Genomic DNA, 14834 nt, shown 5'->3' with positions numbered 1-14834 from the left:
GGCATTTCATAGCTTTAAACTGTCTGACAGTCAAGTATATTGTAATTTAAACATCATGACCTTGAATTACTCAGGAACATGATATTTGAGCTGCAGTGAAACGATGCAAACTTCACTGTAAAAGAGAAATTCTCACGTGTCTGTTTGGCTTTAAAGCTAGCTGTTGGACACTTTAAGTCTTGCAGAAGGTTGACTCAACAGTTCTTCGTAACCCTTGGGTGCTGACTGTCCTGTGGCCTCATTTTTGCCTTTCCTGGGCCATTTTCCCTTCCCTGCCAGTGTGAATGCGCTGATGTCTTCTGTTCTTGTTCTCATAAATGGGACATGGTCACACAGGGAACAGAAAGTACTAAACAAAAAGATGAGATTAAAAAAAAGTCAGTTGGTCCTTCAGTCCAGTCTTTTTCTACTTCTATACATGAACAGTAATGTTAATCTTTTGGCAGTTAGAAAGTTTATAATGACTTCTTAGAAAGGACAAATAAATAAAATAACCTTATAAACTGCAGTAGCCAGTGTTTATACACTTTATAGGTTCATAGTGTCTTAGATTAATGACCCTGTAAACTAGGGATGGGCATTTCAAGTAACATCATTATTCTTTGAAGACTTAACACCCCTCTAATATAATTGGCCATAGTTGCGATAGACTTGCAGCATGCTATCTTAAGCTGGTGGAGTTCACGCTGGATGTAATTTTGTTCATTTTAAAAGCTGTTAAATGGCTCTCGCTGTGGCCCACACGTTTTATTGGTCTGGGGTCTGGTAGTTAGCAGAGAAACACATTCTTCTTTTTTTATTGTTAAACAGTAGTCCAAAAACAGCTTCTCTATGTGTTACCGCCACCTTTAAGTGGTAGAGGTAGGAAAAATATAAACTCACTGACCACTTTATTAGATAGAACTTTCTACCAGGTTGGATAATGTGAGCTTTGTGACGTGCTATGTTCAGGGTGTGTTGTGGTCTTAAAGGGATGGACATTATCAGCAACAATACTCATGCAGACCTTTACACCACCACCCTCAGTGGGAACTGATACAACACTAGATGGATTCATACGTTCATGTTGTTTATGCTTAATTCTGACCATCTGAATACTGCAGCAGAAATTAAGACTTACCAGACAAGCCAACATTTTTCCAATCTTGGTGAGACTGTTCTTATTCAGGAGTGGTCTTCTGCTGCTGCTGCAACAAGCTGGTCTTCTGCCTACCTTGGCTGTAACAAGTAGTTATTGCACTTACTTTTGTTTTCGTATAAGCTCAAAGCTATCCGTTGAAATACTCATACAAGCTAATCTGGCACCAACAACCATGTCACGTTCAAAGTCACTTAAATCCCCTTTCTTGACCGTGTCTGCATCAAGAAATACGTTAACTGCATATTTATATTAACTAGCTTTTAAGCAGGTATACCTAATAAAGTAGCTGCTGATTGCATATTTAAAAACAAATAGTCTCTGAAATAATGCATTTTTGTATATATGAATTTGAAAACATTTATAAAAAAATGGATATAATAAATCTTTAAATTTGAAGGCTTTATTCACCGTATGCAATTCCTCCCTTAATCTAACACACATGAGCTTTTCTGTTCCATACACACTTTCCCCCCCTTCAGTTTTGCACACAATCTCAGCAGCATATACCTCTGCGAATCTCAAATGCCTCTTATAGAAATACATCATCATTCAGAAGTTCTCCAAGGGAACACAAGGAGACCATAAATAATACTTACGAGGACGAGGAGTGAGATTCAAATCCCAGGATAGTATTAGAGGGAGATGGCCAACGCTGAGCACTAAGTCACCAGGATTCCCTAGCACATCTGATTTTACTCTTCTGTCATGTATTTGTGAGTCCATCCTGAGGCAGTATATCTGTCACTCGAGTGAAGCTCATTAAATTAAACCTTGAGTCAAAGAGGGAAGAAAAGACCGTAGGAGAGAGCTGTTGCTTTATTAGCACAGCGCTCGAGGGTTGAACTCCCAACCGAATCTATCATTAGGCTACTCTGCATAAAACAATAGAGCACCAACCTGCTTGTTTTAGTGGTTAAGTGACACTAATTGCTTATTAATTGAAGTATTTGGAGAAAACTGGATGCAAACGAATACGAAAATAAATAAATAAAGCTGTTGTGTTTTTATATTCACCGTTTCCATTTGAATCTTCATCTGAAAGAGATTCCATGAGCGTTCACATCATCATGTATGAAAGGGAATAAAAGGAGGAGGAGGCGTCTCAGTCAATGAAACATATCTTCTCCAGTACAGGTTATACATGTATAATTCAGTATGTGAACCGAGCCTTTTTTTAAAATATTTATTTATTTTTTATAAGACTAAGATCCTCGCATACTCATGAACTGAAGGCCGTTTCTGGGGCACCTTTAAATACATAAATTCTCTGTTGCATGCATACATATCTTTTTAGTTTCATACTGGTTGATGTAGATATTCTACAGTACAAGCACCTTTATACCTGCTCTTTCCCTTCACCTCTGCTCTCAGGCTTATTCGTTCCCTTCTCTCTTCTATTTAAAAAAACAACAACAAAGAAGCCTTTGGAAATATAGTAAAGTTCATGTCATAGGATCCAAAGACAAAAATTTATTAGTGTAAATGTTTTTCTACAGAAGTGCTTCATGCACTCAGGTATGACCTCTGACAACCAATTATCCATTTAGCGCAGATCATAGTGCCGCTGGTTAATCTCTGTTTTTCCTCTGACGTGCATTTGTACAATTGAGCAGCCAAACAATTTTTGACCTTTTTAAGAGGGACGAGGAACGTGCTTAATGTGGTCTAAGCTGTCAGGAGCGGCTGGAAAATGTGGATGTAATTTGATGGGTTTTTCCTTCTTTTTTCCTCCAAATGATAATTTGACTCAGTCATGCCTTTTTACAAAATTTTTATTTTATTGTTCTGGCTCTGCGAACCAAATAATGTTAAACCAATTTTTGGCATCTTGCTGTTCTTTTGAGTAGCAGCTGTGCTCACCTTTAACTCCTGCAACTGTTTTGTCTTTGGCCAGGTATTGAATGTCCACGCAGTTCCCGGAATACGCCCGGAGGCGTGCAGGTGGCTGAACCCTTTAGTGACGAGGCCATGCTGTTCACCAAAGAGCTGGTGCTGCAAAGGGAGGTAAGCAATGAAGTGGAACATTTTGGCCCCAGTTCTTATTGTTTCAAAGCCCAGCTCCATGTTGGGCACTTTTGATATTCTGCTGTTCTGGCGCTTAACTTCCTCTGTTTCGCTCTCTTATTCACAGTCTGAGTTTCAGTATCCACTTTGCAGCATTTTAGTTTCACACTCACACTTTAGTTTTACTTTACTTTGAACATAAGATCATTTTGGTTCAGAGATGTGAGAAGAATGTGTGTTGTGCTTTAAACAGCAGATGGGAGAGCAGCTCTTTTAGCTGAATTCTGCTATCGAAAAATCCAAGTTTTTCCTTCCTTCTGTCAAACCTAATATGAAGGCAGTTTGTCCATAGATAGGGCCACTAGCTTTAATAAGCTGATTAAATTGTTTACTCCCAAATGAGCTTTATTACAGGTGCATTAAAGTGTTGGCAAATCTCAACAAGAATTTTGAAAGAAGTGGACACAATCCCAATCCACTACCCTCAAAAGCACCTACACACACACCATCCTCCAGTGCTTATTCCAGTTTACGGAAAACTCACCTGATAGTGGATCAGTGCTCCTGGGCTTTAGAAAACTCCATCCACTGTGTGCCTCTTCATTCACATGCTAATAGGTTTTTATAGGAGGCAGTGAACGGACCAAAGCCATGATGGAACTAGCTATAATCCTGCCACCACTTATCCAGGACACACACACACACACACACACACACACACACACACACACACACACACACACACACACACACACACACACACACACACACACACACACACACAGTCTCTCCTCTCTCTCTTTTTTTTTAAACTACTCCTCTCTATTCTTATCTCAGTCTTAAAGGGGTTTTTTTTTTTGCGTAGGGTGGCTAACGCCACTGTCCTCTGATGTTTAATTGTAATGAAAATGGAGCCAGTAGCCACCGTCACAGGTGGACCCGTGTGTGTGTTTGTATGTGTTTGAGAAACCTAGATTTTTCAGAATGCCTGGACTGTTGAAAAAGTGATGCAAACAACTGGGGAATTTGGTAACAGAAGCGCAGAAGTCGAGGAGCAAGTATATGATCTGAATTTTTATTGTTTTTACAGATGCATGTATGATTAAATCTACAAGAGGCACACGGTCTTCGGAGATTACGTTTTCTTTACAGATTAAATTAAAGTCCCCCTGGAATGAAAATAGAGTTTTTAACCTCGTTCACATATCCATTTTTTTTAAACTCCCCACATCTGAACATTTTTACCATCAAGCTGCAGTGCAGGTGTGCTGTTTTGGTGCTTTCCTGCACTCTCTGTCCAACCGTGTGTGTGTGTGTGTGCGCGCATCTGGTTCATTGACACCGTGGACATTTGTATGCCCAAATGATGCCAAAGTCAGCTGCCTATCAAAGCTGTTTTAAGACATGAAATGCTTATTTTGGTTGGGGAAGAAAAATTGACTTTGAGGATTTGCCATCATGTACATAACCTCATCCATCCATACATACAAGCTCGTGCACACACTCTGACACACATTTTCTCCCTTGCCAGTCATTGGTGGTGTCAGCAAGTTTTTCACAGGTAGGTGGGAGTTAGCAGGAAAGACCGAGCCATATAATGAGTCTCGAGCCCAGTGTGGGGGCCGGCTGTTTGGCTGGCTGCACCGACCTCCTGTTTGGGCTAATATGAACACAAACCCAGTCAAACTCTTGAGAGGGACACATTCAATTAGCTAACAATAGAGTTAAGCATTCACACATACGAAAGCTGTCACTTATTAGAAAGAAAGTTAGTAGATGATGAATCACTGAGTAGAAAGGTATTTTAATGACGCAGTCTCATGATGTCTCTTGAATACCTTGAGGGGAAAAAAATCGTTACATTTCGGTGAACAAATTGGCTCAAGTGCACATCTAGCTGTTAGAGAACACATGTGAGAGAAAGCTGGAATGAAGAGGTGACAGGAAATGGAGTCGCTTTATTGAGGCAAGTGAGTAGCTACAGAATTAAACCGATGATAGACAGAACGAAGAACTGGTCCTTGCCCTTGAATCCATCTTTTTCTCCATCTTTCCCATCCCTGCAGATCGCAGCGAGTCTAAATGAAACTGGTTATTAAGGTGTGTCTCACTCCAACGTGAATGTGGATCATTTGATTTCATTAGCATGAGATTCTGCTGTTGGTTCATCTCTGAATAGCATCTGATTGCAGCGGCTTTTGAGGCTCCTCCTAAGGTGGCCTCACGTGAATACCATTTGATTTTGGGTCTCGGTGGCGCAGTCATTTGCATTCATAAAATATTTTTCCTGCTTACGCTGCTCGACAGCCAATTTTAGTTTTCTAGGGCTTTGTTGAGCTAACGATATGTTGACTCAGTGGCCACTACGTTCTCTCACTCCGACACCTCCGTTTTTTGCTCTAATTAGCTATTTCTTTCTCTTTGTGGCCTTGAAATTGAGTTTGGTTACTGGAATGAGCACGCAGTGCTCTCTGTCTCTTTTTTTCTGTTGTACCACTCTTCTGGTCCCCTTTCAAGAAATAAAATAAATCCTTTCTTGTCTTCAGCGTCCAGTTTGAAATCTTTGCCTGACATTTGCTCCCAGCTTTTTCTCTGCTTAACGCCCATTTCCCTCTACCCCCTCCTTTCCTCAATTTATCTTTAAACTGCTACACGGCTATGTTTTAATTTCTCTTGATACAGACATGCATAATTAATGTGGCACCCAGTGAGGGGAGAGGCCTTGGCTTCCATCTTAGTCTATTTACCCCCTCACCACTACAACTACCGCTGCCACCATCGTCACAGATTTGCCTCTGTGTCTCTCAGTTGTTTTCTTTAAAAAAAAGAAAAAGATTTCTTGCGCTTTCTGATTCCCCTTGTTTAAAAAATGAAAAAGAAAAAGAAGACTTTTGTGTTTATCAGCTCTGTCTTCCTTTATCCCTCTCCCTTCCTCATACTCTGTGTAGTGTTAATCTCTGACAGACACTGCTCCCGTTCCCAGCGTGGGACCAAAACAGCAGCATAGAATTCTGGGCAAAAAAAAAAAAATGCATCGGTAAACAGCACTCCCCAGACATTTCCTTTTTCTTTTCTGATGTCTTCCATTTAATTTGTCTCACCTCCCACCTTCCATTGACAAAAAAAAGGGAAAAAAGTCAATTCACGAGTCGCTGATTTTTCTTTGTTGTTTTTGCGTGGCATCTTCAAAAGCTCAACCTAACCAGGAGGCAGGGGAACGGAAGAATTTTACTGCATTGACGTTGGTTTTCTGGGATGACTCAGCTAGTCTTGGGATATATTTAGTGTTGTAGTGTTAATAAACAAGATATTAGTTAGTGAAATAATATTTGAACCATCTCGGTGGCTCATTAAAATGCTGCAGGCCCAGTGATCATTCCAGTGAGATGGCTGCCGTGTGATCATCTGCTTGATACATTAGATGATGCATTGTATTTTAAGGCTACTAGCTCTTAGGCTCTGAGGATTGAACCATTTGTTTCTGTTAAAACGCATCTACTTGTGTTCTTTTTTTCTTCTTCTTTTTATTTTATCTTTCAGTGTGTTTGGAGTAATCAACACAGAAAGGATCCCTGATTGGAACTGTTGGTGTTGCATAACTGCCTCACCAGGTGGGAGAGGAGGCAAGAATAAGACGGGAGGGGGGTGCGGGGATGGCGTGTTTGAGCAGGGATAAGAGCAGGCTAAGTGGACAGTAATATGTGATGCTCTCTTCTGCCTACGTATACTGTCACTTCTATTGACCTCATTCAGTCTGGGTGTTCTCATCTAGTGTATACCGCTGACTGCCTACTCAATAACACTTACCTCTGTTTTGCATACATTTTAATAGCCTTTTCTCACATATATCAAGTTGAGAAAAACATGCACATTGACATAAAAAAGGTCCCTATCGTAGTGTGTAACCTCTCTGCCAAAAAAAAAAAAAAAATCATACTCTAGATTAACCTGAGGTGAATAAGGAAACACACACCCAATATCAGTGGTCACAACCATGTGTATTGCCAGAGCCAAAGCCTGGAGAAAAGCGAGGGTTGTGCCAGGCAGGGCGTCCCACATAACGTCTGTGCCATCCTCCCTGGCGACTTCTTGGGAAACCAAAGTACCTACCATAGTTTCAGTAACCATCCACAATAGATACAGCATTCAAATACTACAGTTTTATTCACTCGGATGAATTGCCTTCTGTTTGACTAAACCTGAAATAACACACAGTAAAAGCTACACATCATTATTCCAAGTGATTGCACATCTTCTTTCTTCTGAGCTTGAATTACTAGATACTTTGCAGTTTAAGAGAAGCCTTATTTTCATCTTGTACTTGAGCTGTATTTGACAATAAAAAATAGCTGAAAACATAGGAAGATATCAGTAATTTTAGCAAAAGAAATTTGAAAAATGAACCAGCTCTTTAACATCCAAAGTGCTCACACACACACAGACACACACACACAGAGCACTTACTTCAGTTTCTGTGTAGGGGTTCATTCCCTTGGTTTCACGTGGTGTCGCATGCGGTCCTAAACGTGGCCCCCTCGTGCCTAAAAGAGGTCCCCCAAACCCCCCACCCGCATTTTCCACCTTGTGACACGAGCACTGTGTGCATCAGGCTGCCATGGGTGGGGGTTGGCAAAGGCTGCCTTCAGACCTGCAGGAGGTTGTGTTGTGGAGCGTTGATGAGTCACTGTGCCAGCGTGGCAGCACAGATGCCTTGCTAATGCCTGCCTGTGCAGATCTCTCTGCTTTAATAACTGTTCTTGGTGAGCATTTTGATTAAATGCTAATAAACCCAATGCCTTTGTAATATCAAGAGGATTTTTGCCTTCTGCTAGCGTATAAAGGCACACTGTGGCAATTGGTTTATTGAAGTGTTTCTTAGTGTGCCTTTTCTATTTGTCCCTGTACATCTGTGATCATTGCAACTGTGACCACTTAATTTAGCATTCCTCACACATACAACCCCTTCGTGGATCTGACCCCTTTTTTATATGTCCTATTTTGCCACACAGCGCCGCAGGACACCATCGAATTTCTTCACGTCTTCCATGCTCTCACATTGATTTCCGATCAAGCTTGAATTATTTTGGCGAGAGATCGATTACACAAGTGCTGGATCTCACAGCCTTTGACCATGTCTGCTCCTCTCTTGTGCTCTCTCACACACAACTGCCCCCCCACAACTGTTCTGTTGTTTATATTGGCCTTGCCTTTGCTATCTATTTTTGACTCGAGTTTCTTTGTCATACTTCGGCATACTCGTGCTGCGTGTGAGCGTGAGAGGTGGAGAAGAAGTATACACGATGAATAATTCATGGTGTGGTTTCCTGGTCAGCGAGACAGACGGTGGGGACGGTGAACTGGCCCTCAGGTCCTTTTTCCCCATCACATGCTGTAGTTAAACAAACCATGATTGCAGAAGGCAGCCCCATATCCAGATTACTGCTGCTTCATAACCACAGACAGGATCTGTCCCCATCCATTCATAACTCTGGCACTAGCCTAGCAGCATGACCAGTTTGGACTATATCCATACAAGAAATATTTAATGCTTCTCCTATCATATGGTAGCTTGTTGCCAAAAGCGGTTGCACACGAGTGTGTTTTATTAGCAAAGAGTAGCGAACGACCCATATGGCGTTTTTAATGGTTTTCATTTAAGAGATGACAGTAAAATAAATCTGAAAGGAAGCACAAAGTGTTAATGTTGTATTTAAATTTGACATAGATATTTAAAACCAATCCGATCTCAGTGCGATTATTTTGTTTCGGTTCTGATAGCAGATAAGTTTCTTACTTGAAAAAACAAACAAACCACTAGCTCTAGCTGCATGACCTCTGCAAACCATGCAAGTTTGCAATTCCAAAAAAAAAAAAAAGAGGAAAAGTTCAAGCTTGAATCCCACATTATGAGCATAATGCTATTATTCTTGGTTTTAGTTAACTTCTGACCATAAATTTTGTTGCCCACAAAAGCTTGTCTGCATTATATTGGACTAATTGGTGTCACAGGCGGAGTCGAGCTTTTACTTTTGCAGCAGTTTGGAATTTAAGTACCGCTCTGCCTCTTTGTTCCCTGAAAATAGTGAATTACGGTGCATTCGCGCCATCGCAGACGGGGAGATAAATGGGCTTGAATGGAGATGGAGAGAGAGGTAGAAACCTTCTCTCTGCTTTATGGTCACAACTCGTTTACAAGGGCGACCTTGTGTTTAGTGTGTGTGTGCGAGTCAGTGTGATGAAATTGCAACTTCATCGTCCACCCTGATAAGTATAACGTGCAAACTGTGCTAAGACTGCAACACGGTGCACACAGGGACCCACTGAATCCTCTTAGCCTATCCGCTACATGAAGGGCACTGCAGTGCTCTTCCACGTCAGTGAGGGCAATGGTATAATGCACTCTCTTATTGTCTTTCTCTACACTCCACTTCTTTTTATTCCCACACTACATTTTGCTGCTTCTGGATTTTTAAACATAGAGTTGGGCAAAATGAAGGTATAGGACATGGAGTATCAGTGTGAGTGCTCACATTCATAGACACATTCCTTGAATTATTACTGAACCTAAGGACAGAAGACTGGATGTGTTTCATAAGGAATAGAAGCAGCAGGAAAAGGAAGGGGGGGGAGGCTTCGGTTGTCTTTGTCGTGTCTTTATTTGCCCTTTCTCTACTTGTACTGGTCCATCTCACTTAAAAGGAAAATAGCCAAACTACATATTGGATTTTGGTCTGGCTGTGAATACCCGAGGCAACCAGCCAGATAGCCAGCGGCTGTGTCAATAAACACGTCACTACTCGTCTTATTGTTTGGCTTCATTTATTCCGCCTTCCAGCTTGTTTGAATTTGTTATTATATCCCACCTGTCTATGCAGCGCTGTCAGGGATATTCAGAGATGGCAAATAAAGAAAATGATAATAAGAGCAGACTGACTGATTGAAATTCAAAAATAGGGCTTGCTGTTTAAAACTCAGAACAGAGCTGATGAAATATATGAATACCTTTTGATCTTTCTTGGATGCTGGTAATCAAAGCAATAGACAAAAGTGCGAAACTTAAACATGATCCTGAGATGATATTTGTAAGGTGAAGTGATAGGCGTGGCATCTCTGGGTCATTTTAAGAAGGTTAATAGGGTTTTGTTTTAATGCTGCTAGTTTCATTCGCTCACTTTGAACACACACAAACGCCCAAATCCTCATGCTGCATTGCCTTCTGAGCTGCTGGGTTGCTAGGCGCTTACCTAAACGCGAACATTGGTTGACACTGTAGCAAAAATGACACGCAGTTGGCATCGGAGGCAAAATTAATAGTGTCACATTTCTTATCAGCAAATATATTATGCTCACAGTTGGGAGAATTCTGAAGCCATTTCCTTCTGAAGCACTCCTGAAATAAATGTCTTATTGACATTTGCACCTGGAATAATACTATAATTTGTTTGGGTCGTCTTGCAGTTTTCTGTGCTGCAGTTTGCTCTTGATAGTGTACAGTTCTAAAAATGGTTTATACTCCGTGTCCTTCACCGTGTGTCAGATGAATCACAGATGAGCCTGCCTGAGGAAATGGCTTCGGGTGCCTATGGTTTATTGATGGTCAGATTGATCCTATTCTGTTGATTCATAACATATTAACAGGTTGAGAGACGGATGCGTATTTATCTTTGTTTCTCCGCCATACATACATCAAATATATAGACTAGTAGTGCATGTATCAACTCTTGCAGCGTTTTGCAATCCATGCCATGTGTAGGGGTTTTGACAAGGAATCATTTGCGTAGAAAATGCCCATAAATCACCAAGATCAATGCAGTTTTTGTGTGCGTGCGACTCTGGTCTCTGTGCTAATGGTTCCCTTGACAACACAGCAGTTGCTACACATCGACATCATCCTGGCTTTAGGTTTAACCACAAGGACGTACAGGCGCAGAAATCAGCAGCCATTATAAAAAGAGACATTCAGTCCTTGTGAGACTTCGAAACTGGAAGAGCTGAGCACTTACTGACATTCACACACACATACAATCCGCTTGTAACCTTCCACACGCCATTAGTATTTTTGTGTCAGCGGTTCATGCCAGTTGTATGTTGCTTGCTTCCTTTAAAAAGTTTCTAAACACCTGTCTCCTGCTTCATTGAGGTCATACGTATCTCGACCAACCGTTTCCTCTTTTCTTTTCCCTCTGGCCTTTTCCTCTGCCTTCACAAAGCTACCATTTATCTGTGCGTGTGTCTGTGTACCCTGGCATGAGAAGGAAGGTAGCTCCAAATGATCTGAATAAGTAAACGGCAAATAAAGGCCATAAAGAGGAGAGACTTGAAGAAGTAATCCTTCACCAGCTTACCCCAGCATAATGTCGGCACACCTGCACCTTTATCCCCATCTCAGCATCGCCTTGCATCTACCTCTCCTCTCATTCCATTTCTTTATATCCCTTACCAACAACAGAGAGGCTATCTCAGTGGCTGTGTCAGCGATCAGCATCTCTTCCCTCCCCCTCCCTTTCCCTCTTTTTCTATGTTTCCCAGAGGACAGTCGGGGGCATAAAGGGAAGAACAAGCCTTGCAAAATCTATTCAAAATCCGAACGGAGATTGGGCTCTCAGCTTTAAATTCAGCCAGATAAAGCTAATGGTAGAAGTGGGCGACAGGCAGGAGGCTGTGTGTATAAGCATACTTCGATTGAGGCCAACTATAGAAATGTAGTTTCTTTAAACCCCTTTTCTGGCTGAATCTCTCTCTCTCTGAATGTGCAGGGGTGTATGCAGAGTAAGTTCCCAGAAAGGCTGCAGTTTCTTAAAATGCTCCCTTTTCCAGCAGAATTTCCCTTAAAGAGAGAGCATTTGCTGATGCTTGTACTGCTTCCAAAGCCTATGGTAATTTATCTTTTTGTGACATTCATTAAGTCATTTTATTAATCTTAGTGGTGGCCGGATGTATACCAGATGTACAGTTAGACAGAGGTTGGGAGTCAGAAATTGAATTAGGAAGACATGGAGTGCTTATATTCCTCTTATTCCCTGATGAAGTCCCGCCTCTCCCAGGTTATCTTCTGTTCTACTGATTTTCAGTTCTCAGTGTGTTTTCCCAAAAGGTTTCTTTCATTGCACATTATCAACAGCTGGGTTCCCTGTTCATACTCCAGAAAAACAAACAAACGAAAAAAAAAAACTAGATTGAAATAGGTTTAGCATTCTCCTACTATGTAATGTTTTGTTAGCCTTTGGTAGTTCTGCATCTGAGACTAATGAAGGCTGTAGTTGTTAGGGAGCTGTGGTCTTGTTAGCGCAGTGGCCTCTGGTGTTTCTACACTGCTGACATTTAGCACCACTATTACAGTGGCCCCTCAAATAATGCCTGTTTGGAACGGGCAGATTGCATGCTTGCTTTGACATGACTACGGCTGTGATAACATGGACTATAGGGGTAGTTTATAGTTACAAACATAGCATACAGTTTGATCTCAATTAGACAAAATGTCAAATGCAGTGAGCGTTTAGCGTTTGCTAACAATCTGATGTGCGATCCTTTAGTGGTGTTGTCGTGCCCAAATTTCAATGCCGAGTTCCCCACAGGTTTTGAATTTACCTGCGGCGGTGGTGGTTGTGGTGATGGTGGTGGGCGGCAGCACAGAGTATGACTGATGTCCACACAGAGTCATGCAGTTTACCGAGGGTGTAAGTAACCCCGCATGCAGGCGGTCATTAGTAGAGAAAAGCTAACAGTAAACAGCTTTTACCCAAAGTGTGACGATGGCACTACACATGCTAAGTAGCTCAGAGGAACAATTGAGAAAAGCAGGCACATCTACAGAGACTCCTTCATTTATTAGCCTGACACACCCACAGACAAACGCTTATTTCCACATACATGTTATACTGCCACTCCATATTGTTAATTTGTCACCTCATCACAACTTGTTAGCCACTTTTGGCTGAGAATTGACATCCAGGAACACATAGAACACACACAATCACACACACAGTTATTATCTCCTGGAACAATACTAATAGATGCATGTACTGCTGTGAGCAAACAGTTTGTGCCTCTGCTGCCAACAGAGTAGGATGGTGAATAGTTGCCAAATCTCCTCTACCCTGAGCCTCCTCTATTTCTCCTCTCCCCAACAAAAACCCTAACCTTTCTGTGCCTCCCATTTCTGTTTTAATCTTTACTTTAATCATTTTCCTCTTCTCACTCTGTATATTCTTCCCATGGGCTGAACCACATCCTCTTTTTTTTTTCTTCTCAAATCCCCTTTGCACATTACCACTCTGTGATTTTTCAGTTTTTTTCCCTTTCCTGGGCTCACCAGGCTCTGATGTTTACACTCTTCGAGCACAAACTTGGTTTGAAGTTGTTTTTGTTGCGATAACAACAAAACTATAATTGATGGACAAACACAAGCCTGTCTGCACATATACGCCTTTGATGTGTCCGGTCATGTTTAATTAGCTGGAGTTAGTGGCGAGGGGGAAAGAGAAATATAACTCCCTCGCTAATTATTGGCTCCCCCGTCGGGCAGGAACTCTCATATCAGCCGGGCTGTCGAGGTCACGTACAGCTTCGGGCCACATTGCCCTCGATTCACCTGCTCTCGAAAACATCTTTGATCTGAAGTGCTTTAGAAGTCCCTGAAAAAAGAATCACTGTTCAAGGTATCTGCAGTGCTGACAATCTGGTTGTTCAGTGATGACGCGACGAATCCTACTTCCGGGTCTAAATAGTCTGCGTTTAATATGGCTTTTGTGTTGTTAACATGTTTAATGTTATGTATTTTCTTCTATTTGATCTCAAAAAGCTCCTAAAACAGTCAGTGATCACTGTTGACCTCCCTCGGCTTTTATTACCGCTAATCATTTATTTAAGCTCAGTTTTTAAAACCTTAGGATGTAACTACAGCCCAGCCCATGCAGCAGTATATGAATGACTAACCTCGTATTGTGGATGGATTATCTCAGTTGTTCTCCTGGCTGAAGTTTGGTCCTTTTACAGCATCCTGCCATGCGATTACATTTGTTCCTGACCACCGAGAAAACTCACGTTAACTTTTATCGAGTGGGAAAAAAGTTAGCTTGTTTATATTATGCTAACATACCTGTGTCGCTAGCAGTCACGTAGCACATCATTAGATACCAGCTAGCCAAACTTCAGTAACCCTACAAACGTCACTGCTGTTTAGTTTTCTGTCTTAATTTATGTTGGAAGTGATAACAGAGCTGTACGTTTTAATTTGTTTCCAAAACCCCGCAGTCAGGACATGCTATATTGTATTTAGATAGAAGCTAGCGAGCTAACTCCCTGCTAACTTCTAACTCCGTTAAATGTCATAAATTCCGTTTTCATGGATGCCTGGATGTTAAGCTCAATTGTTACACCTGGTAGAGCAGAACACTGATCATTTTATTAAAGATGTTATTTCTTAAACATCAAAATGTTAAAAATTACATTGATTTTTTTTCACCTTCCGCTGACGTTCACTTAGGCTGGTCCCACTGCAGAAGATCTTACAAACTTAAGTTTTTGTGTGTCTTCTGACTTCAATAAACTGCCACTGGGTCTTTTTGCCTGTTTTCTGAGATGACATATGCTTTGATCAGTTTTTATGTGGAGGTGGCATAGTTAGACTGCCACAGGTTCACTCCTACAATCACTCCTACACAAGCACTTTCACATAGACAAACATGCT

General features: G+C 41.4%; 1 protein-coding gene across 1 annotated transcript in view; it reads left to right on the top strand.

Moving 5' to 3' along the window:
* snd1 (staphylococcal nuclease and tudor domain containing 1) overlaps positions 1-14834 on the top strand; it is a 179187-nt gene that overhangs the window by 57483 nt on the left and 106870 nt on the right. Inside the window, exon 16 of the mRNA XM_026146181.2 lies at positions 3036-3145. Within this exon, the coding sequence (XP_026001966.1) occupies positions 3036-3145 (110 nt within the window). The remainder of the gene's footprint in view (positions 1-3035; positions 3146-14834) is intronic.

Source organism: Astatotilapia calliptera, chromosome 17, assembly GCF_964374335.1.
Source record: "Astatotilapia calliptera chromosome 17, fAstCal68.1, whole genome shotgun sequence".
Taxonomy (NCBI): Eukaryota; Metazoa; Chordata; class Actinopteri; order Cichliformes; family Cichlidae; genus Astatotilapia; species Astatotilapia calliptera.
Note: the sequence above shows the minus strand (reverse complement) of the source record. Positions and strands in the feature narration are given on the sequence as shown.